Below are 24,399 nucleotides of genomic sequence, written 5' to 3' on the forward strand. Positions count from 1 at the left end.
AGTGACATCACTAACGCGCCGGCGTCAGCTGTGGTTTGTGCGCCGCTCTGCGCGTGACCGGCGGTAGTGTAGGTGGTCATGGCGAATCGTAGAGCTTTGCACTTCGTGTTCAAAGTGGGAAACCGCTTCGAGACGGCGTGTTTCTATCGCGATGTCCTGGGGATGAAGGTGCAGGCGGGGCGGAGAGGGGCTGGGGCGCGAGGGGGGTTGCGAGTGACTGAACCCCACCTGGCCGAGGGAGGAGAAAGGGGTGCGATGTGAATTTCACCGCGAACCCGGGTGTCGGACCTTAGCCGCAGGACTTCCCATTAACTCTGTGGTTTTCAGGTTCAGGAAGCATCACGAATTGCGGCTTGGGTTAGATGGACTTTGAAAGGGGGCTCACACTTACTAGTTGCCGACTTTGTGCCCACACAGGTCCTTTCAGTTTAAGCTCTTTCACGAATGTTTATTCCTGTCTTTGCGAAGTTTCCAGTCTGTGGGAAAGATAGTAAATAAAAGGTTACGTAATACTCTTCCAGTAAACAATGACTCTTCTGATTTGGAGCCTTTTGGTTTTAGATACCAGCATAATTTAGAGCTCTACTTCTCTTGAGGCTGGTTTGAATGAATCACTCAGTCTGTCTAGGTGAACGCTCCAGCTCGTCTCAGAAGTGTGAAATCAGAACACCTGGAAGTGGCATCTCCCCAGCTGTGATTCTGCAGAGATCACCTGGGTGGCAAGCACAGGTGCAAGCTGTTGGAAGGCTCCTGCTACGCAGGGACTTTAGATGTTGTCAACTGAAAGAAAAATTAACAACCTAAAAAAAAAATTAACAACCTAAGATTTTTGAGTTAATTTTTATTTGGGGACCTTCCTAAGGACTCTAATGTGGAAGACAACCTCTCGATAGCTCTGAGGAACTGATCTGAAGAGGCAAGGGAGGAGCTAGAAAGTATATGAGTTTTTTGCTTGAAGACGGGGAAGATCCCAAAACCATGTAGGAACATCAAAAGATTACTGCTAAGCACAGAAACAGACAGCTGAAGTTAATGGTTTTAGTGCTTTTCTGTGCGTGGGAAGATGGGTTCTGAGTACCTTGAAATTCTTCCTTAGAAATAAATGCATCTTAAATGTCTAGGACCAGTATCCACCAAAAAAAAAAAAAAGAAAATGTCTAGGACCAGTATCCAAAAGCAAAGAATGCTTCTTATTATTTTCCCATCCTAAATTCCCCTCAGGGTGTTCTGTTGGTGAGCGACTGGGTTAGCTGAGGGTTTGATCCTTGTTGAAATGGAATTGCAGGCAACATTGTTTACAATGTGCAAGAGGAAGACTTAATGTAGAGACACTGCAGAGTACAAAGGGAATTACCTAAAATCTTCAGTCATTTAAAGAATATCACCTGTTTCATGGTTCTGTTTTGGGCTTTGGTGACAAAGATGAAAATGACCCTGTTATCTGTTCTCAGTTAAGATCCTGGTTTGAAAAAAAAAAAAGATCCTGATTTGGTGGGAATTATATTTGTACATTGCAGATGGTAATGGAAGTTAAAATGTGGTGATAGAAAACCACAAAACACTCCCTTAAAGTGTTTCCTCATTGATTAAAGGGTGTTGGTAAAGATTAAACGTTATTATATATGTAGTATTTGACATGTGGTTTGTATTATGTGTTAGCTATCATTATTATAAAAGTACCAAGAGGAGAGATTTAACTCTGACCTGGGTCCTCAGGAAATAATTCATAGAGACCTTGTACTTGAGTTGACCCTTAAAGATAGGATTTCCACAGACCTAGATTAGAGGTCTGAACATGCTCATGCACAAGTAAGATATGTTTGGGAAGCGTCACTAGTTTTACGTGCCTTTAGCTTAGATTACTTAGTTGAAGTTGAGGAGATGGGATACCAGGACAAATAGGTTGGAATTGCTTCTTATAGTATCTTGAATAATATGCTGAGGAATTTGGATGTTATGTCATAGTAAATGGGGAGCCCTCTTACATTTTGGAACAGGGCAGTGATGTGATCAGAGCTGTGCTTTAGGGGCTTACTTTTATGGTGGTTTTAAGGAAAGATCAATAAGGGTGATTTCTGATAGTCTGTGAGAAATGTGATGAGAACTTGAACTGGAGCAGTAGCTGTGGGGCTCAAAAAGGAAAATGGAAACTGACACATTGAGAGCGTACTGTGTAGTAGGTTCTGTGTCAAATGCTTTAATAAATTATCTATTTTCATAAGATATTAGACTCAGATCCTAATATGTCATTCTCAGAGTTACACAACTGAAACCGTTTGATGTCATTTCGGGGTGCCCCAATGAGCTCCCGGTACCCCAGTCCTTTATGTCTCCATGCAGGAAGAATTCAACCAGAGGCAAAGTGATAGAGAAGAAGCAGTTTATTAGAATAGGATGCTTGCGAAGTTTACAAGCAGGCGGGCAAGGGATACCATGCCCCAAGAACTCTGGGCTACAGTTTTATAATCAAAGGAAAAGTGGGGAGGGAGAGAAGAACTTTTGTGTTTCTTGAGTAGACATCATGCTTCCATCATCAGCTCCTCCTCCAGGTTGGGCAGGGGGGTTTTCTTGTCTCTGTGTGGTCAAACTAGGTCCACAAATTATTATTTCTTATGTGTGCAGAGAGCGAGTCCTAGGGATCTTTAACTTACTGAGCTTACTGGGCAGAATGTGGATCTCGTCCCACCATGGTTTTATTGTTTGGGGGCACATCTCGTGCTTCTGTGGCATGGTTTTGTCACTAAGCAAGCCTGCCTGGTTTTGTGGTTACGCAAACCTGCTTTCTTGAGTAATCATTTACAGGGATCTCCCAAATTTTTTCTACCTACAGTCCCCTAGTGGGATTCACTATTAAATCAACTACTTTGTCCCTTTACTCTGTCCCTATCACAATTAAGTGAAGGCCACGCTTTTTTTTAACTACATATTACCACTTACTGATGTCAGTAGATTTCACAACTTTGCTTGGTTGCCTGACCCTTGCTATCAAGCTATTCTTTTTTTTTTTTTTTTTGGCTGTGCTGGGTCTTCATTGCTGCGTGGGATTTTCGCTAGTTGTAGCGAGTGGGGACTTCTCTAGTTGGGGCACAGGGGCTCCTGATGTCGCAGAGCACGGGCTATAGGGTGCATGGGCTTCAGTAGTTGCAATACCTGGACTCAGTAGTTGCAGCTCCCGGGCTCTAGAGCACAGGCTCAGTAGTTAGGGCCCAAGGGCTTAATTGCTCAGCAACATGTGGGATCTTTCTGCATCAGGAATCAAAACTATACCTCCTGCACTGCGGGCGGATTCTTTACTACTGAGCCACCAGGGACGCCCAGTACCAAGCCATGCTCTCTCACCTCATCTGCTAGCGTGGGAAAGATATCCAGCTCATCATCTTCTGTTCATCTTAAACGTAAAAGCCTGCAAGTGATAATGTCTGTGTTTTGACATTTTAGTTTGTGCTAAATATGCTGTGTGCAATACAAGGAAAACTTTGCCATTTATTCTAATTCCCTTACCAGATTCTCCGGCATGAGGAATTTGAGGACGGCTGCAAAGCTGCCTGTAATGGGTATGACACCTTGTTACTTAATATCTCCTTAAGCCCTGAATACCCTGTGGAGAAGAGAAAGCAGTTTCTCAAAGCAGGTAGAAGGCAGCAGAGGAAATTAAGGAGCCAATAAAAAACAGAAATAAGACTTTAGGGAGGCAGCTTCAGGGTCACAAAGAAATGTATTCTGTGGGTGAAGCAACGTCTTATCAGGTATCTCTTAATTAAGCTCAGTAGTCATGGCCTGAAATTCCAAGGCCTGATGGGAGTTGCATACTTGCTGCTGCTGCTAAGTCGCTTCAGTCGTGTCTGACTCTGTGCGATCCCATAGAAGGCAGCCCACCAGGCTCCCCTGCCCTGGGATTCTCTAGGCAAGAATACTGGAGTGAGTTGCCATTTCCTTCTCCAGTGCATGAAAGTGAAAAGTGAAAGTGAAGTCACTCAGTCGTGTCCAACTCTTAGCGACCCCATGGACTGCAACCTACCAGGCTCCTCCATCCATGGGATTTTCCAGGCAAGAGTACTGGAGTGGGGTGCCATTGCCTTCTCCCACATGCTTGTTGACAAATACGCAAAACATAAGTTAAGGTCAGGTGGGAAAACTGTCCCTATAGGATACAGCTCCCTACTTTCTAGGAAAGGTAAACGAATCTTTCCTTCAAGTAAGTGCCAGACAGATGGTCCTGGGAGCCTTCATTGACGGGGCTCCTGAGCACTGTCCACAGCTGCCCTTAGCACTGGCTAAGGCCGCCACATCCTTACTGGTACTTGGAGGACTAGCACTGGCTAAGGCCGCCACATCCTTACTGGTACTTGGAGGACCAGAGGGGACTGCCCACTTCTTGTTCCAATAGCTCTCTGAGGGCGGCCAAAAGCAGATTTTTGTCTGTAATCAGTGGGTTGTTGGTTTTTTTTTTTTTTTTTTTCTTTTCACTTTTCTAGGCCTTACGATGGGAAGTGGAGTAAAACAATGGTGGGGTATGGACCTGAGGGTGATCACTTTGTCACAGAACTGACTTACAATTATGGCATCGGCAGCTACCAGCTTGGCAATGACTTCCTGGTAAGTACCGTTTTGTTCTAGCCGGTTTTTTGGCTTTATGTTTTAGAGGTCACTGAGGCAGCTGTAGATAATGATGACTAAGTGAATTGATGACTTTGGGCGTGGTTTAGTAATCAGTTCCATGATTTCTATTTAAAAAAGAACTAAACTGGGGCGGTGTGTGGAGGGAGGCTCAGCAGGTCTGTGTGTACAGTCAACAGATTCATGTTGTACAGCAGAAACTTAACACAGTGTGGGGAAGCAGTTATATTCCAATTTAAAAAATAATGGTAATAAATAAAAATGTATTGAATATTTAAAAAATAAAAAAAGAACAAAACAAAAAACCTGCTTGGGTACCTTGTCTCCGAGCTTCAGGATGAAACGTGTTCTCCCAGCCTTTAAAAATCAAGTTCGAGATGTAGAGACAGCTTTGAAGGAGACAGGACTCCCCTTTGGGAATAGCTGAACCGTGAGAGGTGGAGGGGCCAGAGTCATTGGTTCATCAGGTTCTCAGCACCATCCAGAGAAATGTTTTCTCTCTAGTGGACAGTTGTGATTGATTTAGGCGATTACACAGCCACAGAAAAATCTGACAAGGTCTTAAGGATAAAAAAGTGGCATTGCATACACTGTATTCATTCATTCAAGAGCTCAGGTTATTGTGCATCTATTATAGTAACAGTATTGAAACCATTGGGTGTCACTCAGGGGGCTCTGAAGAGCTCTGGTGCCGTAGTCTTTTATGACTCGGCATAGAAAAGAATTTAGCTCCAGCTAAAGTGATAGATAAGAAGCAATTATTACAACAGGATGCTCGTGAGGCTTACCAGTGGGCAGGCTAGAGATGCCACGTCCCAAGAACTTAGTGGGCTACAGTTTTATAATCAAAGGAAAAGTGTGGAAGGAGAGAACTTCTTTGTCTTTCTTGAATAGACATCATGCTTCCATCATCAGCTCCTCCTCTAGGTTGGGCAGGGGAGTTTTCTTATCCCTACATGGTCAAGCTAGGTCCACAAATAACTGGGGTTTTTTTGTATGCAGAGATCTTGTCCTAGGGATCATTAACTGACTGACTGCACTGGTCAGAATGTGGGTCTCATGCCACCATTGTTTTATTCTTTGAGGGTTTGTCCCACACTTCTGTTGCATGGTTTTGTTACTAAGCAAGCCCTGCCTGGGTTTGTGGTTAAGCACACCTGCTTCCTTGAGTAATCATTAGCTTACAGGAGTCTCCCGTATTTTTTTCTCCTTACAGTCCCCTAGTGGGATTCACTGTTTAATCACCTACTTTGTCCCTTTAGTCTGTCCCTATCTGTATCTACCACTTGCTAATCAGTTACTGTGAGATACAGTGTCCCTGGGCCCAAATACACAGCAGAAGTGGAGTAATTCGTTCGTACTCAGAATCTGCCCAGGAAATCTACCTCATGTTATTTTGGTCATTTACTCTCATTATTCCTGTTAACTCAGTAGTTAACTCATTGACACATTAAAATAAAGGTAACTAGATGGAAGTTCGTACAAGGGCCTGATATCTACAAAAGTGTTTTGTAAATGGAAAGGATGGCTCAGACTTAATATATTTCTGTTTCTCTTTCTCACTCTCTGTGCCACTGACTGATTTATTCATCTAATAGATATTTTTTGTGACTTGCTCTATGGCATACCCCTTGTTAGATCCTGGGGATACAGTAGAGAGGGGAGCATGTTCCCTGGCCTAAGGAGCTCCCCGTCTGATGGGGGAAGCAAGTAAAGAGACAACAGGAATACAGTGTGACAAGTCTCAGATAGGGGTAGGAACAGGGGGATGTGGGAACACACAGGAGGAACCTCCAGCCTGTTCTCCGATGGGTGAGAGTTCAGGGAAGGCTTCCCAGAGGAGACATCCACGCCAGGTGGGGGAGCCAGGACAGGAAGGTGAGATGGCTGTCCTGCACCCGTGCACAGGCCTGGAGCTGAGGGGGAGCCTGGCGCTCAGAGAACTGTGAGTCACGCAGTCTGGCTGGAGCGCAGTGTGTGGAGGAGAGAGAGGGTAGAGTTGAGGCTGGAGGAGTGCCCTGGGGCTGCATCACATCAGGACATCTAGATGTCCTTCTAGAAGCACAGTGGAGCCATTTTTAAGCAGGAGAGTGACACAGAATTTGCAGTATCCAAGAATCCCTGGTGAGAGCAGGGAGGCTGGGTTAGCAGGGAGCAAGACTGAAAGTGAGGCAGCCAGCCCAAAGGTTATCCAGTGACAGCAGGGAGAGTGGATGGATTTGCGAGATGTCAGAGACAGCAGTCATAGGATTTGGTGATTCAGTGTATATGAGGGGCTTTGTGTTTCTCCTTATCTTTCTATTCTTTATGCTCCAAATTTAAATCAGGCAGAGAAAAAGGGAAAACCAACTTGGTGCCATGAACCAAGGAGAGGGGGCCCAAAGCCTGACAGACAATAAATAATAAACTTGAATGAATGAATAAATAAATAATCTAATATAATTTTAAAGATGATCATTGCAATGGGCAAAGAACAAAGGAGAGAAAAGGAGCTTGGGGGTAGGTGCAAATGATCAGTTTCAAGTAGGGTGTTGAGAGTAGCTTTCCGTGAGAAGGTGACATTTGAACAAAGGCTTGAAGAGGATAAGAGTTAGCCGTGTGGGTATCTCAGGGAAGAGCATTTCAGCTAGAAAACAGCCAGTGCAAAAGCCCTCAAACAGCGCCTGGCGTGTTTGAGAAAATGCGGAGAGGACAGGGGAGAGAGGGAGGAGATGGGCTCAGCAACAACCTGGGTCAGGGGCTCGGCCACTCTGGTGACTCAGTGGTAAAGAGGCCCCCTGGCAGTGCAGAAGATGCGGTTTCGATCCCTGGCCCAGGAAGATCCCGCATGCCTTGGAGCAACTAAGCCCGTATGCCACAGATGTTGAGCTTGCACCCTAGAGCCTGGGAGCTGCAACTACCAAGCCCATGTACTGCAACTCCTGATGCCTGCAACACCCTAGAGCCTGTGCTTTGCAACAAGAGAAGCCACCGCAATGAGGAGTCCTCGCACCACAACTAGGGAAGAGCCCGTGCTCGCCACAGCTAGAGGAAAACTCTCATGGCAACAAAGACCCAACACAGCCAAAAATAAAAAATGACCTGGGTCAGATCGTCTTGGCCCTTTTAGGCCATCGTCAGCCATCCCAGGGTGAAATGAAGAGCCATCAAGGGTTCTAAGCAGAAGAATGACAACATGGGGTTGCCGTCTTGAGGACAAACATTAGGGTGGGTTTCAGAATGTTTACTCCAGTCACAGAGTGGCTGATGGATTAACAAGACTGAAGGCAGAGGCTGATCTACCATCCAAGCTAAAAATGAGGCCAGATATATTGGAAGGCATAGTGTACATTCTTAGGTATTTTGATTACACTTAAATAAAGGATGCCTTGATAGTTGCTTTATATTTTTTGGTTTCAAAAGTAAAAATAAAAACAAAAAAGTTTAAATAGGTAGCTGGCAAGCCACAGGTAAGATAAAGATTTCTTTGACCAGATCTTGAAAATGAGGGGGGATTTTCACTGTTAGTGAAAGTGAAAGTCACTCAGTCATGTCCAACTCTTTGCGACCCCATGGAATTCACAGTCCATGGAATTCTCCAGGCTAGCTAGGATGCTGGAGTGGGTAGCCTTTCCCATCTCCAGAATGTCTTCCCAACCCAGGGATCGAACACCAGTCTTCAGCATTGCAGGTGGGTTGTTTACCAGCTGAGCCACAAGGGAAGCCCGATTTTTGTTATTGATGGATCTAATTTCTCTTGTGTTTGAATATCTGGCCTACCATCCACAAAGCTTGGAATCTTTGTGGGAGAAAAATGTCCAAGACTGACTTCAAAATTAGTAGCAGAAAATTTTGAATGCCACTTAAATCTTAGATGTTTGACATAAAGGCAGTGGGGTTTTAATTCCTAATCTTCTAAAGAAGATCTGTTGTGATTATGCTCTTGGATGATTATGTTCTGTCGTTTGTCATAGGGTATCACGGTGGCTTCCAGCCAAGCTATCAGCAACGCTAGGAAGCTGAAGTGGCCGCTCAATGAAATGGGAGACGGTGTGTTTGAAACCAAAGCCCCCGGAGGATATAAGTTCTATTTGCAGAACTGCAGTCCACCTCAGTCAGGTAATTATATCTGGACTGACAGAAGCCCTCTGTCTAAAGGCATCGGGTGGAAGGAGAGAGGGAGCTTGACTTCCGTCTCCTGTGGAGTCTCTGTGTTGATATAACTTGTCTTTCCCAAGCTATTGTTGTTACTTGTCCTCTAAGAAATTATATGCTCATGTCAAAACTTCAGTGCATCCCTATCGGTGTTCTGGAGTGGTTCGGTTCTACTGGTAACGTGTCGATGTAGGATACTTTCAGCTGCAAATATCAGAAAACCCACCTCTAGGTTGAATGGTTAAAAAAAATGTCTTAGTTCATAGAGCTGGCGTTGTCACGGTCGGAGAGACTTCAGGGTTTGTTGATTCAGCAGCTCAGCAATGGCATCAAAAACCCAGATCTTCTCTCTCTCCATCCTCTTGTCCTCAGGGGTCCGCTTCTCCCCCTCACGGTGGTAGGGTGACTGCCAGTAGCATTTGGGGCTACCCGCCCGCACACCCTCATTGGTAGGAGAAAGAGAAGCTGACTTCCTGTGGCTCGTCTTTAAAAGCACAGCAAAACTTGCCTAGGATCTTCTAGCAAACTTCCTGGTCAGGGTTGATTCATATACCCTGCTCCTGAACCAGTCATATGCAGGCAAAAGAAGCAGATTTATCCTTAGACCAGTTAGTCGTCTCCCCTGGCTGAGGACAATTTCCCAGATTACAGTGCTGGTTCTCAGTGAGTCTGGGTGAATGAGGTGAGGAGCCCACCACGCTGACCCCTACAGTGAGCAGGAGAGAAACTGCGCTGCATTTCAAGTACCTCAGAGGCATCCTCATGCATCATACGTGTATTGCTGAAAATTCTGCTACCTGCTTTGCCAAGAAAGAACCAAAACCAAGAAAAGGAAAAGAAAAAATTGCTGGTGAATAGCAGGGGCACTTGTGCCAGCCGTTCCCTCCGTGAGCACAAGCCTCTAAGTGGAGACCTCCTCTTCCCCCACGCTGGTCTGTCTCAGCTCCCAGATGCCCCTCATACTGAGCCTGATGGTTGTGAGTAATGTTACATGCTTTTCATCCAGAGCTCAGAAGAAGAAAGAGCAATGGTTCCAGTGTGGGAGGTTAGACTGGTGCGGTGGGACTTACTGGTAATGGATTTGGGAACTTCCAGGTGATGTGAGGGATTTCCATGACTATTTTTATTGATAAGTGATTGGTGCTTGAAATACTAACTTTGATACCTAACTCCTGCCATGAATTTCACTGTACACTTTTTCTGTAGTTTTCACGATGCTTCAGTGCGTAAAATAATGGTGGGCCCCAAGAGGCCTGAGATGTTTTTGTTCTTTGCAATGATAACACCTTGGGAGCCTTAATTTCTGGTTGGTAGTAGAGTCAGATCTCTCAGTCTAAGTGGTGTCCATCCTTTGAATGAATCACTCCTGTGTAGTCACACCCACTGCAACTATTCCTGTCCCTGCATCCCTTCAGGGTGTGAATCAGTTGGAATTTGTTGATTTCTCAATGAATGGGGAAAACTTAAATCTGCCAGGGAGAGGTTCCTGTGACAGACATCTTGCTTTAGTCATGGTATTGCTAGTCTAGCAAACAGGGCTAAGGCAGTGAAAATTGAAGAAAACTACTTTGAGTTTACCATAGTGAGATACAGACTTGGAACAGCTCTTCCAGAAGTCACTTTACAAAATAGAAGTTTCCAGTAATATTAAGTGTTTTAATATGACGTTTATTCTTTTTTACAAAAATACAGATTTTTTTTTTCTCCCTAGACAGACAGGCAGAAGAAAACAGATAACCACTGTTAACATTTTAGAGTATATCCTTCCAACTTTTTAATCCAAAGAACTAAATATATAATCGGATACATACGGGATTCCATTGTGTGACATCATAGGAAGAGAAACGGTTGTCTGTTGTTAGAAATTCACATTGTTACTGGTGTCTCGTCATGAGCAACTCTGTGATGAGTGTCTTTGATGAAAGCCCATCACGCATCCACAGTTATTTCCTTAATTGCCAAAAACGGGATTGTTCTCTCAAAAGCAGGGGACATACTTTAGACACATTCTGTCAAAATTGTTGCCCAGAAATATTACTAATTTACACTCTGCCATTATGGTTTTTCCCATTGCACTGTAATAGTTAACCCTGTGAACTTTTTAAAATCATTTGCCGATTAGATAACAAAATGTTTTATTTGAATTCTAACTTTGTGAGGTTAAGTGTGCTTTTTTATGTTCCTCCTTTTGTGGATTGCTGCTTCGTGCCTCTTGCTTATTTTTCTAGGATGGGCATCTTTTTCCTGTTGATGTTGAAAGGTGACTTAAATATTAAGGACTTTATGCTCATTTTTGTTATTAAAAAAAAAATGTTCCCTACTTTGTAGTTTAATCTTCAATTTTGATTGTAATTCTTGTTTTGGTTGTTGTGTACAGGTTTTCCATTTTGTATGATTAACCTAGCACATTTTCTTCTTCATGGTTTTTCTATCTTTGATGTCAGATTAAAAAAAAAGATCTTTCTCCATCCCAAAATTGTTTAAATAATCACCTGTTTTGAGTATTTTCATGGTTTCATTCTTTCAACTTAACCCTTTAACCCATCAGGAATGTATTTTGCTATCTAGTTTAAAGGTGTCGCTTCTTCCCACCGTTAAGAAACCAGTTATCTTAATACCTTTTATTTAACAATGTGCCCTTTCATACTGACCTCAAATCCCTTTCTTATCATAAACCGAATTCTTATATATACCTGAGCCTGTTTGGGTCCTTTGGTTCCATTCCTTCACACTGCCCTGTCCATTCCTGCTGTTTTGTTACCTTTCAGATCCTGTATTAAAAGTAACTCTAGCAGTGTCTGATCTTGAGAAATCTTTGAACTACTGGTCTAACCTATTGGGAATGAAAATTTATGAAAAAGACGAGAAGGAACAGAGGGCTTTGCTGGGCTATGCTGATAACCAGGTGAGCAGTCCTGGAAAGAAAGAATCTGTTACTTTAGGTTTGACTTATAAATGAGGTTAACATGAAGGTTATTCACATAGTTTCTTCATAGTAATTCAGTGTTGAGAACAGAAAGGAGAAAATAAAAACTTCCGGGAAACTCACCACCCAGATATTACCTTTATTTATATTTGGAGATACATCCTTTCAGGAGTGGATTTGCTGAGTCAGAGGAGATGTAGGCAAGACTTAATGCAATGATGATAATCTATTTTCCTCTTTAAAAAAAAACAAAACAAAACATTTGAGCATGATTTAATCCTTGTGGTTTGACCCAGCAAGTCTACTAAGAATTTATTTCAGAGACGTACTCATCCTACACGTGCACAAAGGAGTGTGTACAAGTTTATCTGCTGCAGCATTATTTGTAATAGCAAGATATAACCTAGGGAATTCCCTGGTGGTCCACTAGTTAGGACTCCACGATTTCACTGCTGAGGGCCTAGGTGCAGTTTCTGATAGGGGAACTAAAGCCTACAAGTGGCCCAGTGTAAGCAAAAAAAAAAGAAAAGAAATAGCCTAAATGCTCTATGGATTCAGTAGTTGAGTGATTTATGGTTCATGCATAGAATGGACTACTAAAGCAGCCATCAAAAAAATGAGTCTTTATGTGCTGAGATGGCAATGTTGATTGGAGAAAAACATGAGAAAGAATAATATGTAAATTATGTTACCATTTGTATGAAAAAAAAATAAAGGATATGTGCCTGTGCTATGAAGGATACACAGGAAACTGCTGATTGGTTGCCACTGGGGTGACAGGAGGGAGACTTAGAATTTACCTTATTCCTTTGTCCTGGTTTCAATTTTTTTTTTTTAATCACGTGACCTGTTCTGAAAAATAAACCCACTTTCTCATGTCTTTTCAGTGTAAGCTGGAGCTGCAGGCCATCCCAGGGAAAGTTGATCATGCAACAGGTTTTGGACGCATTGCCTTTTCTTGCCCTCAGGAAGAGGTAATGTTTGGTACCAGGTCTTCTGTTGAAACTCTGTGACTAGTGACTTCTAAGAACTAGGAACCCTGGCCCTCCCTGCTCCAGGTTCATGCTGGTTGTGGCTTTGGTATGAAGGTCAGCAGTTGTCTCGAGAGCAGCTGAGATAAAAGAAATCAAACAGGTGGTGCCGGGGTTCTCTGGTTGACCTGAGAGTCCTCCAGGGCTGCCGGGGACCACGGCCCCAGCGTGGTGTAGCACCCCGTGCTCACTGTGCCTTTTTGTTTTCCTCAAGTTGTCAGACTTAGAAGACTTGATGAAAAGGGAAAACCAGAAGATTCTGACTCCCCTGGTGAGTCTGGACACTCCAGGGAAGGCGACCGTGCAAGTGATCATTTTGGCCGACCCTGTAAGTATCACCCAGGAAGGGGACAGGCTGCCCCATAGTTTTCTTCTGAGGTGTCTCTCTGCCAAATTTGTTTTCTCTCTTGGTGTAGGATGGACATGAAATTTGCTTTGTGGGGGATGAAGCATTTCGAGAACTCTCAAAGGTGGATCCAGAGGGAAACAAATTATTGGATGACGTGAGTCTCATTTCTAAATTCCTATCCCCTTTGGCCAAAGGGGATAATGTGTATGGAGATGGGCCAGTTCTTACTTTCAGAACCCTGTCCTTTTGCTGTTGGGGTGACTTGAGCCAGAGACTTGTGTCGACTTCATGACTACCTATGTGACTCTTGGCGGGGTGCAGCATCTGTGCCTTCCCTCCCCTCCGGCTGCCTTGAGGAAACCGCTGCTGCTAAATACATCATTGTTCTGCTCAGAGACCGGAAGTGCCCGACCGCCATCCGTTCTCACTATCTTAGCCCTTTGGTCGTATCTTCTCCATTCTACAGCATCATCCTCTTCCTTCCTGGCGAATTATTCTCACCAGCGTACAAACTAACTCCAGTATCTTGAAAACCTCTTTGTGTTCACTCCGTATCCATTCTCCAGGCTCCTTCTAAAAGTCTCCCTGCACGCCATTTGTACTTCTTTGTGTGTGTGTGTGTGTTTACTGTCTAATTTTGTCGGGATAGTGATTGATGGAGTAAGTCATCCCTTTTTAATGAGGAACACAGAAACTAGTTGTTTGCAGGTGATGAGAAGGGTGGAGTGAGGGACAGCAGAAGAAACTTCATTGTAGTTGTTTTCTGAGGCAAAAGAGGTATTTTGCTTTCAGAATATCAGAAGGAAAAAGGAGAAAGTACATCAGATTGTGCCTCATAGTGAAGAGGCTCCTGAGGAGGGGAGTGAGGGCTACCACTCCAGATGAAGCTGTGTGACCTGGGGATCTCAGCACAGATTCCCAGCATTTCTGAACCCAGATTTCCTGCCTGCAAAATGGAGGAGACAGTCACAGATTTCTTTCGCCACAAATGCTATGATCTCACAGTTCTTTTTAATTGAAGTATAGTTGATTCATAATGTTGTGTTAATTTCTTCTGTACCATTTCTACTACTTACCTTCCATTCACATTTCACTCTGTCCCGCACTGGCTCCTATCACGTGGTGAAACGCTCTCGTTGACGTCATCAGTGACCTCCCTCTTGCCAAATCCAGTGACTGCTTTTCATCCTCATCAGACATGATCTTCTAGCAGCCTGCAAAGCCGTTGTGTAGTGTCGTACCCCAGCTTCCAGCTCATACCTTATAGGTAGTCGGCGCTCAGTGAATACATTGCTGCTCCTGAAAGGAGTGAATCTCCCAGTCCTGGTTTCATCACTTAGTACTGTGTGACTGACCTTACGAAATTTACTTCAAGTCTCTAAACTGCAGTTTTCTTATACAGAAATGTGAGGAAATAAGGTTATCCGCCTCCCAGGATTGTTGTGTGGTTTATAGTGCTTGGCAAACTGCTGACATAATAACGGACACTCAGTTGAGGTTCATCAAAGCCAGAAATGTACAGAAGCTTTAGTGTTTCTAAATATTACTGTGAAGGAAAAACCTCTCAGTTGGCAGATTGGCTAGACTGTTCTTGCTCTTTTCATCACTGACCAACTTTCTCTTCTCTCTTCTCGCTTGATGGTGGAGATCCTGCCATCTTCCTGTCTCTGTTTGTCTGACGGCTTCCCCTCAGCCACAGGCACCTTTTTCTGTGACTGATCCTGAAGTGATGTTGCCCACGGTCCCACTCTGCCTGTCTTTTTCTCTCTGTGTACTTTCTTTCTCTTCTCTGAGAAGTTACCTGCTCCTCTGGTTATCTCTGCTCTGAGTTTCAACCATCATCTGTTCTAGACTTCTTAATTTCTAGTTCCCACTCCCCCCTAAGCTGTAATCAGGCATTTTTTATTGTAGTTACTGAGGTAAAATATACATTGAATTTAAGTGTACAGAAATTTGGTGTTCACGTTGATAAATTTTGACACTTTCATAAACTCAAATTCACTACTCAGAATATAGAGCATTTTCGTGATTGATTATAGGAAGTTCTCTTATGCCCGTTTTTAGCTTCCAACTCCTCCTCCCAACAGCAACTACTTTTCTGATTTCTGTCATACTGGCTTTGTCTATCCTTGGACTTCATATAAATGGAATGGCTTCTTTCAGTAACATTTTTGAGATTCCTCCATGTAATTGCACATTCCAGAGTTCTTTTTTTTTTTTTTCCTTTTGCTGAGTGGTATTCAGTTTTGTGAATGTAGTAATCTGCTTATCCATTCTTCCAGTGGTGGACATTGGGATTTTTTTCCAGATTTTTATCTATTATAAGGAAGACTGCTATGAACAGTCTCATGTTAACTCTTTTGGTGGACGTATGTTTCATTTCTGTTGCATAAATGCCCAGGAGGGGAATTGCTTTCACTTTCTAAGAAGCTGCCAAACAGTTGTCCAAAGTGATTGAATATTTTAAACTATCGGTCATGTATGTATAGAAGAGTTCCAGCTGTTCTAAATCCTCTCCAACATTTGTGTGTTGTCTTTTTGTCCATTTCTTGCCATAATTTTATTTTTAATGTTCAGTCACTAAGTCCTCTGTCCTCCACCATCTCCTGGAATTTGCTCAGATTTGTCTCCATTGAGTTGGTAATGGTATGATAAAAAATTCCAAATATACACAAAAGAGAACAACAAATCCCTATGTGATTATCACTGATCAACTCTGCCATAATTTTTCATCATTCCTTTCCACCCCACTTTTTTTTTTTTGGCAGTGGAGATGTTTGTTGGAGAATTTTAAGGCAAATTTCAGATGCCATGTAATTTCAACCCTAAATACTTAAGTGTTTTACACATTTTAAGATAATTTAAAAAGTAAAAGTTAAGGAAATTTCTTATATACCACAGCGACATCATCACACTTAAAAAATCAACAATGTGGGACTTACTGGTGGTCCAGTGGTTAAGACTCCATACTTCTGATACAGGGTGCATGGCTTTGATCCTTGGTCCAGGAACTAAGATCCCCCATGCCACATGGCTTGGCCAAAAAAAATCAACAATATATCCTTTAATGTTACCTAAAATCCAGTTATTAAATTCTCCCTGACCATCTAAAAATGGTTCTATATATAGTTTGTCCCATGTATTTTGTTTGTTTCTTTACTGCCCTGTGTATTTTTCAAATTGGCTTTAATATGGTTGGACTATATCAATATGAATAACTTACCTGATCCATTGAGTTTCATGAAAAACTAACCAGAAGACACACCAATGATCTGTTTTACATTTTAGCCATTCTCTAACGTCTAAATATGAATTTATTTTCACTCTGTGTGTCTTTGCTTATATTATTTTATTCTCCTAGAATGTCCCTTTTCTCATTTGAATATTTGCATGTTTTTCAAAGCCCATTTAAATCCACGTTTTAAAAAACTTTGACTCTTTCTTATTGATGTGTTGGACTTCTGGATACCAGTCATTTGTTAGATAATCTGTAAAGATGAGTACTTTTCCCATTCAGTGGTTTGCCTATTTATTTTCTTAACCTTTTGAAGAGAAGACATTTCTTTCAGTCCAGTTTATCAACTCTTCCTTTTATGCCTGGTGGTTTTTGTGTCACACTAGTGTTACAGCCAAAGAACCTCTTAACCTGGACAAACTATGAACATTACAACTCCACATGCCTATAACTTACTTTGTCTTACTTTGGATCCATTCTTCGTTAATATTATAGGAAAACAAAAGTTACTGTTTATTAAGCATCTCCTATATTGACACGTTCTTAAGTGCCTTACCTATATTCTGTAACTCTTACCATAATTTGCAAGGTCGATAGCATTCCCCTTTCAGATAAGGAAACTGAGTCTCAAAAGAATAAGTCACTCAATATTATACATTCCACAAGTTAGCAGGGCAGGGGCCCAAAGAGAAGTCTTTCAGGTTTCAAAGGCAGTTCTTTTTTTCTCTTCTGTACTCTGCTTCCTCCCTTGATAGTACTTATATCTGTTATCACAGTTGTTTAAGCTAGAATCCTCAGAGCCAGTTTTTCTTTTAACATTTAATATGCTTTTTTTTTTTAAGTATTTATTTATTTATTTATTTGGGGCATGGACTCTAATTGGTGGTGTGTGGGCTTCAGTAGTTGTGGTGCACAGGCTTAGTTGCCCTGGGGTGTGTGGGATCTTGGTTCCCTGGCCAGGGATTGAACCTGTGTCCCCTGCATTGCAAGGCAGATTCTTAACCACCGGACCACTAGGGAAGTCCCTGATATGCTTTTTATTTTATAATACTTTTAGATTTACACACAGAGCCATTTCTGAATATTGTTGCTCCTCACCCTTTACACTCTCTGAGCAACAAGTCACCAAGAGCTGAGAGTTCTCCCTCGGAAATCCTCTGTCTGCTTCTCTTTTGAAAAGGTTCTCATTTTCACCTCCAAATACTGCACACACCTCCTCCCAGCTGCTAGTCAATCTCTTATGCCAGCAGTAGGCTTTCTAAAGCATAAACCCAGTAATTAAAAAACAACTGTTAAATCTTCCAATGCCGTTTATTGCCTTCAAGAGAAGTTCACATCTCTGGCAGAGCACGCGACACGTCTGGCCACAGTGTGCTGTCTCTCTCCCCCAGCTCACCCTCTTTCGGTCCCACTGAACTGTTTCCATTAACCAAGGTAGATCTCCGTACCTCCGCCCAAGGGTGGTTTTCCTTTCTCCCCTCCCCGCTTACTCCACTCATCCTTCAAAATGCAGAAGCTTTCTTGGGTTTTTCACACCGATTTGTTGTTTCTCCCTACTTTCACTGGCTCCTAGAAGACAGAAACGTCTCTGTCTTTGGGAAGTGGGGAGGTTTTGGCCTTCTTTGGCGTCGTTTTGATTTTTAAATACATTTTATTTTCACCAATGTATTTTTAAAATGCATTTAAAACTCAGAAATACACAAAACAAATAAGACCTTTTATTTTCATCAAGGGCTTCCCAGGTGGCTCAGTAGTAAAGAATCTGCCTGCCATTGTAGGAGATGCAGGTTCAGTCCCTGAGTTGGGAAGATCCCCTGGAAGAGGACATGTCAGCCCACTCCAGTATTCTTGCCTGGAGAATCCCACGGACAGAGGAGCCTGGTGGACTGCAGTCCATGGGGTCGCAAAGAGTCAGACATGACTTAGCGACTGAGCGTGTATTTTCATTGAAATAAAAAATCAGTACTAAGATTCTATATAAATGCAGTGATGCCATCTCTGAGTCCCACTGCCCATGGCAGCCACTCTCAGCTTCACTGTTTCTTCCTTTTCAGTTGCAGACATCTTTTGACTTCCTGCTGAAATAGATGGATGATTTTACACTAGTTCTCCAACCAGTTAGTTACTCCTTTCCAGTTGGTCTGATAGCACGTTTTTGTGGTTCTATTATACACCAGGACACACACACACGCAGACACATCTGCCTGCAAAACAGTTGTTTCCATATCTGAATCCTCAACTGTTTCATGTGCTCCTCAAAGTGTCAGACTTTATCTGCTGCCACACCTAAACCCAGCATAATACCTGCCTCATAATGAAAACTGGCATTTTTAAAGGTACAGTTGTCACTTAGTATCCACAGGGGTCGGTTCCAGGACCCACTGGGAATACCAGAATCCTAGGATGCTTAAGTCCCATAGTCAGCCCTCCATATCTGCAGAAACAGAACCTGTGGAAACAGAGGCCTAACTGATTCAGTCCTTGAATGTATTTCCCTACCAAACAGCTTATTAGCATACACTTGGTTATATTGGACCCAGCGTTTTAGGAGACTTCTGTTGTAAACCCTGCTCCTGCCAACTCCCCTGCCTCCTCCTAAGACCTCAGCCCCATGGACTAATACGATAAAAGGACTCTGGTAGAACCAAAGCATACTGTTTCTTAACAAAGCTTTTTTTAGGTAAGCGGCCCCAAATGAAATAGTACCAACATCAGTGAAACAGGAAGGAAGTGTGGGAAAAGGAAACTTTTCAAGCTCATTACTAAAATGTCAGAATAACTTTTCACATTGGTCTCATGATTAGACTGAGTCTCCTGGGCACTAAAGATTCTTGAGAGGGGGGCTTCCCTGCTAGTCCAGTGCCTGACTCCGTGCTTCCACTGCAGGGAAGCATGAGTTTGATCTCAGGGCGGGGTTGGGGGGTGGGGTGGACTAAGAGCCCAGTGCTGTGTGGCCCAGTCAAATAAAAATAAAGATGTTCTTGGGAGCCCACTGAGATGCTAGGAGTGCCAACACTTTCTGTCCCAAAGAGCCCACATCCTGGCCTTGCTCTCCAGCCAGCCATCGGCCACACTTCCTGGCTGCAGGCTCTGCCCATTACTCTGCAAAGTGAGAACTGACAAGCAATTGCTCGATCCCCAGCAGCAACATCTGTCAGAGAAAACACAAGACTCTACTGAATGAGCATCTTTTAACTATTAATTTCTTGATTGTGGGCAGTGAGGTACAAAGTAGATTGTAAGTTTTATTTTCTGCATTGAGACTAAATAATTCCAATTTCGTTTCCACAGGCCATTGCAGGAGATAAAAGTGATGAATGGTTTGCTGCACAAAAGAAACCCAAGGCTACAGGTTAACAGAAGGCATCACACGCAACAAGCATCAGTGATCTTGCCCAGCTCCTGTGAGGCCTGCCGTGTGCCTTACATGGTGAATGCTCTCGCAATGTGGGGGTTTCCTGTACAGGCACGGAGGCTGGGGTGGTGACGACGCATGTATTTTAATCTTTAAAAGCTCTGATATATTTTAGAAAATCCTGTCATCATCAGTTCATTTAAAGAACTCTTGCTGTCATCTGTGCTGTCACTGCAAGGGTACATTCTGTATGTAACTCTATTAGTAATAAATTCTTCTCCAGGCTGCGACAGCTGTATGGAACATGACCTTTGATTGAGGGTTGAGAGAATTTTGATAAGCATGTAGGTTTAATGAGAACAACTAAATCTAGATAAGTCCAAATCAGTTACTTATAGCAGGAGTCCTTCCAGGACCTGGAGACAGTATGCTGTTCTAATGTCTTACTCTGGCAGGCCTTGACATATAAAAACTTTTAAAGAAATTTCGTGCCTTGAACCAAAAGGTTTGGTTAACATTCTGATATTCCTTGCTTTAAATTTTTTAGTCAGAAAAAAATAGAAGGGTGTAATGTTGCTACATGCCTGGCTCTGTGTTATATTCTCTCTGTCTGTCTCTCTATATATATGTATATGTATGTGTATATATATATGTGTGTGTGTGTATTTTTGCTTTTAATCCTCTTACGAGACCATGTTAGATTTCTTAGAGATGGATTAGATGATTTCTTCAGTACGAAAAACCAAAATATTTTCTTATTATTTTCTTTTTGATTCTGCAGAACAAATCACTTTTTATCACTGGAAACAAGTTGGGCATTTTTATTATGAAATGTTTTTTGGAAATTATGCTTCTGAAATCAAGCTGTTACAACCAATTTTTAAAAGTCATTATTTAAAGGTGGTGGTCAGTTCCACACTTTAGGGAAGAAACTAAGGAGATTGGAAAGGACTGACTCAGAAGTTACCAGTTCCTACACAATATACATGAAATTACTTGTAAATCATAGCCTCTAAAACCAATTGTGGGTTTAAATGCAAACCAAACTATGTTCTTACTGTCCACAATTGGTTCACCTTTTTCCTATGCATAGAGAAATTATTATATGAATTTTGGATAATCAAGTAAATGCCTTGTCTGTCTTCTTTAGACTACAATTCATTAATTCTCAGATTTTCTGTTAGATTATTAAGTAATTCTTGATGTTTCTCTCTAGTAATACTGTTTTCCTGAAAAGAAACTATACTTTTCCCAGTGTGTTAGACTGCTTTGTTGCAGCCTTCTATTTTGCAAAGTATGTGGAATCTTTGTTTTCTGAGGAGGGATCGAACTCATGCCCCCTGCAGTGGAAGTATGCAGTCTTAACCACTGGACCACTAGGGAAGTTCCTGATGTGGCCTTCTAAGTTTGTTATAGTAAAATAAGTGGTTTATGTAAGTACTAAACACATGCTAGATTCCTCTTTATCTTACTCCCAATTTTTTTCTCTTAAATGTTCAGCTCTGCACAAGAGAACTGAATGCCGTTTATCTATCTGGGACATTTTAACTTTATGATACCAGACCCCTTTTATTTCTCTCATTGCCTGCCATTTTTCCTTTGTTGCAGTCTTTAATATTTTATTCATCCTAAAACCATTTACTATACCACTTTTACCTTTTATCAAGCAGTCCAAAAGTTGACCTCTGCACAAGGCAGCTACTAATTTTAAACCAGAAGTTACTACTTTCCCTCCCCTGGGGATGTAATGGTTTAAAGATGGTTTTATCCATGCTGGTGTTTTTAAACAGATGAAATTGTAAAGTTCCTCTGTTTTTCCAGAGTTATGTTTTCAGAATAGTGATTTTGTTTTTTTGACCTTCAGGGTTGTGGTTCTAATATATTAAGTTGAAGTTCAAATATCTCTTGGGTTTAAATCCAGAGAGACTGTGATATGAGAGTTCTCCCAGGTTAGCCCGGAGAGTTAGTATGAAATCCACATTTGTCTGACATTGGGATGGAATTAGCAAAGCCCAGGACTTTCAGTGCTCCTCAATGCGACTTTCTGCCTATCTTACCTGTCCCATGATGTCATTGTGGTCTAGCGGAGTTTCCAGGAGGGTTCCCCATTGTCCACTGAAATTTATGGTAGAAGTTGATGGGACATTTCAGTTTGGTCTAAGATAGCTTTCCTTTACCCTTGGGAAATCTGTAGAAAACTTATTACTCTGTCCTTAAAGAGAAGTAAAGCACCTTTGCCTCAGACATCTTTATAAGGTAATAGAGCCAGTGGTTCAAAAATATAAACAGTATAAAAACGTACTTACTGAAAAGCCTTGTTCCTCCCCATCAATCCCATACCCCCTCTTTCTCCTCGTTAAGCATACACATACGTTCTTTCCCCAAAAATTTTAGCACACTGTGTATAGTATACCTTACTTAAAAAAAAAGGATTCTGCAGTTGCTGTCTAGAGTCCTTATGGTATAGTTTATTGGGTTTTATAGTGATTTACAGAATGGTATGGCTATATACTACAGCACTTAAATTGACATATTTTGGAACAAGGTGTTCTATTATTATTTTTACTATTAATTCACATTTAATATGAATCATGGTCCTAAAAGCCTCAAAATGTATTCATAGTATCTTCCAGAGAGAACAGCACCATTGTACAGTGTGGGTCTTGTCCAATTTATAGTTAAAAGGAATAGGCCTTTAGTCACTGTGGTATCCTGAGTACATGTGATTCTTAGGTAATGCGGTTAGTCTGTAGCAACTTTCTGAGAATATGTGAACACAAGTTCTTGAAGAAGATACCTGGCCAGATCTGGTTTCCTTTACCCTTTGAGTCTTCTTTATGGTTGTTGATTCTATTGTTAAAGAGTGCTCCATGAACTGGAGCTGGCCTGATGTCATGAGCTAGGAAAACAGTTTTTAATTGAGAGTATTGGGAAATTCCATGCCATAGCCGACTTTTCTTCTCTGGAATGTCTTTAATAATACCATTTAGCACTCCTGTCTCAGGGCACCATTGTGCATTGATGACTCAATGAAAACACTTAAGAGGAGACGCTGAGCTTAGGTGCCTTAGCCCCAGCACAGGTCAAGGGATGTGTTGTGCTCCCGAAGCAAATCCCACTTACATATGTATACACACTGTCCAACAAACATCCCCAAGCGGAAACCAAGGCTAGCTGAGGGACTGGTCCCAAGAAAAATTTGGTTGCATGGTCTTAAATGTGTCTTTCAGAGGCAAGGATTTTGAAACCATCCATTCCAATGTTTCTCAACTGCTGTGTTGTGATGCATCAATTCATCAGTTTCAAAGTGTGACTTCCCTCAAAACATTAACTTCACCAGGCCTGTGTTCAGTAGGGGCTTTTGGTAGTGGGACTTAACTTCAGCTTTTCGGAAGACCAGGCCCCACCCCCACCCCTATAATGTTGGGTTAATAGTGAATCAACAGTCCCTGGAGAGACAAGGGGCCTCAGACTCCTCTCCTTCCTTCTCCCCCTCCCCTTCCCAGAGGTTGAACCTCAGGAGGATGGTCTCACTGACCTCAAGTCTGAGCGTGATTCTTCCCCAGCTCCTCTGCTTCTGCTGAATATCTACATATGCTCTGGGAAAAGGAAGGCTGGGAACTCAATCCTACAGAAAGCCAGTTTCAACAGAACTTTCCCTCAAGGAGAGACCCTTTCATAGATTTTGGATCCCTCCCCCTCAGGACTCTCTTTTTATCACACACACACTATTCATCAGTTGTGCAGCAGCCGTCACCATCGTGAAGTTAAAGTGATTTATTGAGGTCTCAGCTACGGTGGTGGTTACAGCCTCAGGACACTTCGGCCCTCAAAAGGTCTTTAAACTGCCTCCTTCCCTACCAGAGCCACCCTGCTGCCCTGTCCTCCCTAACCAGCTTCATTTTTCTTTAGTTCTTCCACTTTGGCAATGTAGATCCTCATGGCATCCATCTTGGACATCCCTTTATTTACATTCCATGCCTCCCACTTGGCCTTGGCTTTCAGGTCGGTGGCAGGTGGGGCTGGGATGTTGCAGTCGCCCTGGGTGGCCTGTTTGTAATAGCTGTACACCAACAATTTCTCCTGATCGCTCACCGGCGCCTTCAATTGCTTGATGGCAGCGCAGGCCATCTCAAACTCCACTTGGCACATTGAGGGTGCTGAGGCTGGGCCCTGCTGTCTTTTCTAGGTGGTGCCTGGCACTAGAAGCTGGAGGATGGAGAGTTAGAAACATTCGAGGCGGGTGATTAAGGCCGGGAAGGAGGGAAAGGGAGACAAGACAATGTGTGGGAAGGACAGAGGATATGCGTGTGTTTTCTCAGTGAGGCGTCAAGCGTGGGCTTTCTTAACAGTACAGATTACAAACGGGGGCCCCTTGGATTAGATCTTCCACACAGGCGTTCTGGCTCGCACCATGCATTTTCTGCGAAGGACAACCGTTAACATTTCAAAGGTGTTTGTGATGCCAGAAAATAATGGGGCAACTGCTGCTGTCAGAAGGAAGAGTGCTGAGGACCACGCGTGTTGGAGTGGGACAGGAGCCCCGCTGTGGGGGAGGAAGGCTCTCAAGGAGTGATGTGTCCATGCGAGTTAATGGGCAGCCTGGGGAGGGGTATTTAGTGAGGGTGAACTGTGGCAGGGGGGTTACAGGATGTTGGAGAATGCGAGGCCGAGGACAGAGCTAACGGGAAGGACCAACTGGAACCCAGGAAACGGGGGTTGCACTGACTTCTGGCTGCGCGCGGAGGGGAC

General features: G+C 42.8%; 2 protein-coding genes across 2 annotated transcripts; one reads left to right on the forward strand and one right to left on the reverse strand.

Annotated features, from left to right (window-relative positions):
* Nucleotides 1–11: 11 nt before the first annotated feature.
* GLOD4 (glyoxalase domain containing 4) lies at nucleotides 12–19,937 on the forward strand. Its single transcript, XM_043903312.1, has 9 exons — nucleotides 12–168; nucleotides 3,505–3,554; nucleotides 4,476–4,596; nucleotides 8,571–8,715; nucleotides 11,520–11,656; nucleotides 12,565–12,651; nucleotides 12,923–13,036; nucleotides 13,125–13,211; nucleotides 19,584–19,937. Exons 1-9 carry the CDS (start codon nucleotides 79–81, stop codon nucleotides 19,647–19,649), a joined length of 897 nt encoding a protein of 298 aa, XP_043759247.1. The 5' UTR covers nucleotides 12–78; the 3' UTR covers nucleotides 19,650–19,937.
* A 3,475-nt stretch (nucleotides 19,938–23,412) lies between these two features.
* LOC122694495 (diazepam-binding inhibitor-like 5) lies at nucleotides 23,413–24,219 on the reverse strand. The gene has a single exon (XM_043903314.1). The coding sequence runs from the start codon at nucleotides 23,797–23,799 to the stop codon at nucleotides 23,536–23,538; it is 264 nt and encodes an 87-aa protein (XP_043759249.1). The 5' UTR covers nucleotides 23,800–24,219; the 3' UTR covers nucleotides 23,413–23,535.
* Nucleotides 24,220–24,399: the final 180 nt, after the last annotated feature.

This window comes from Cervus elaphus, chromosome 5 (genome assembly GCF_910594005.1).
Source record: "Cervus elaphus chromosome 5, mCerEla1.1, whole genome shotgun sequence".
NCBI lineage: Eukaryota > Metazoa > Chordata > Mammalia > Artiodactyla > Cervidae > Cervus > Cervus elaphus.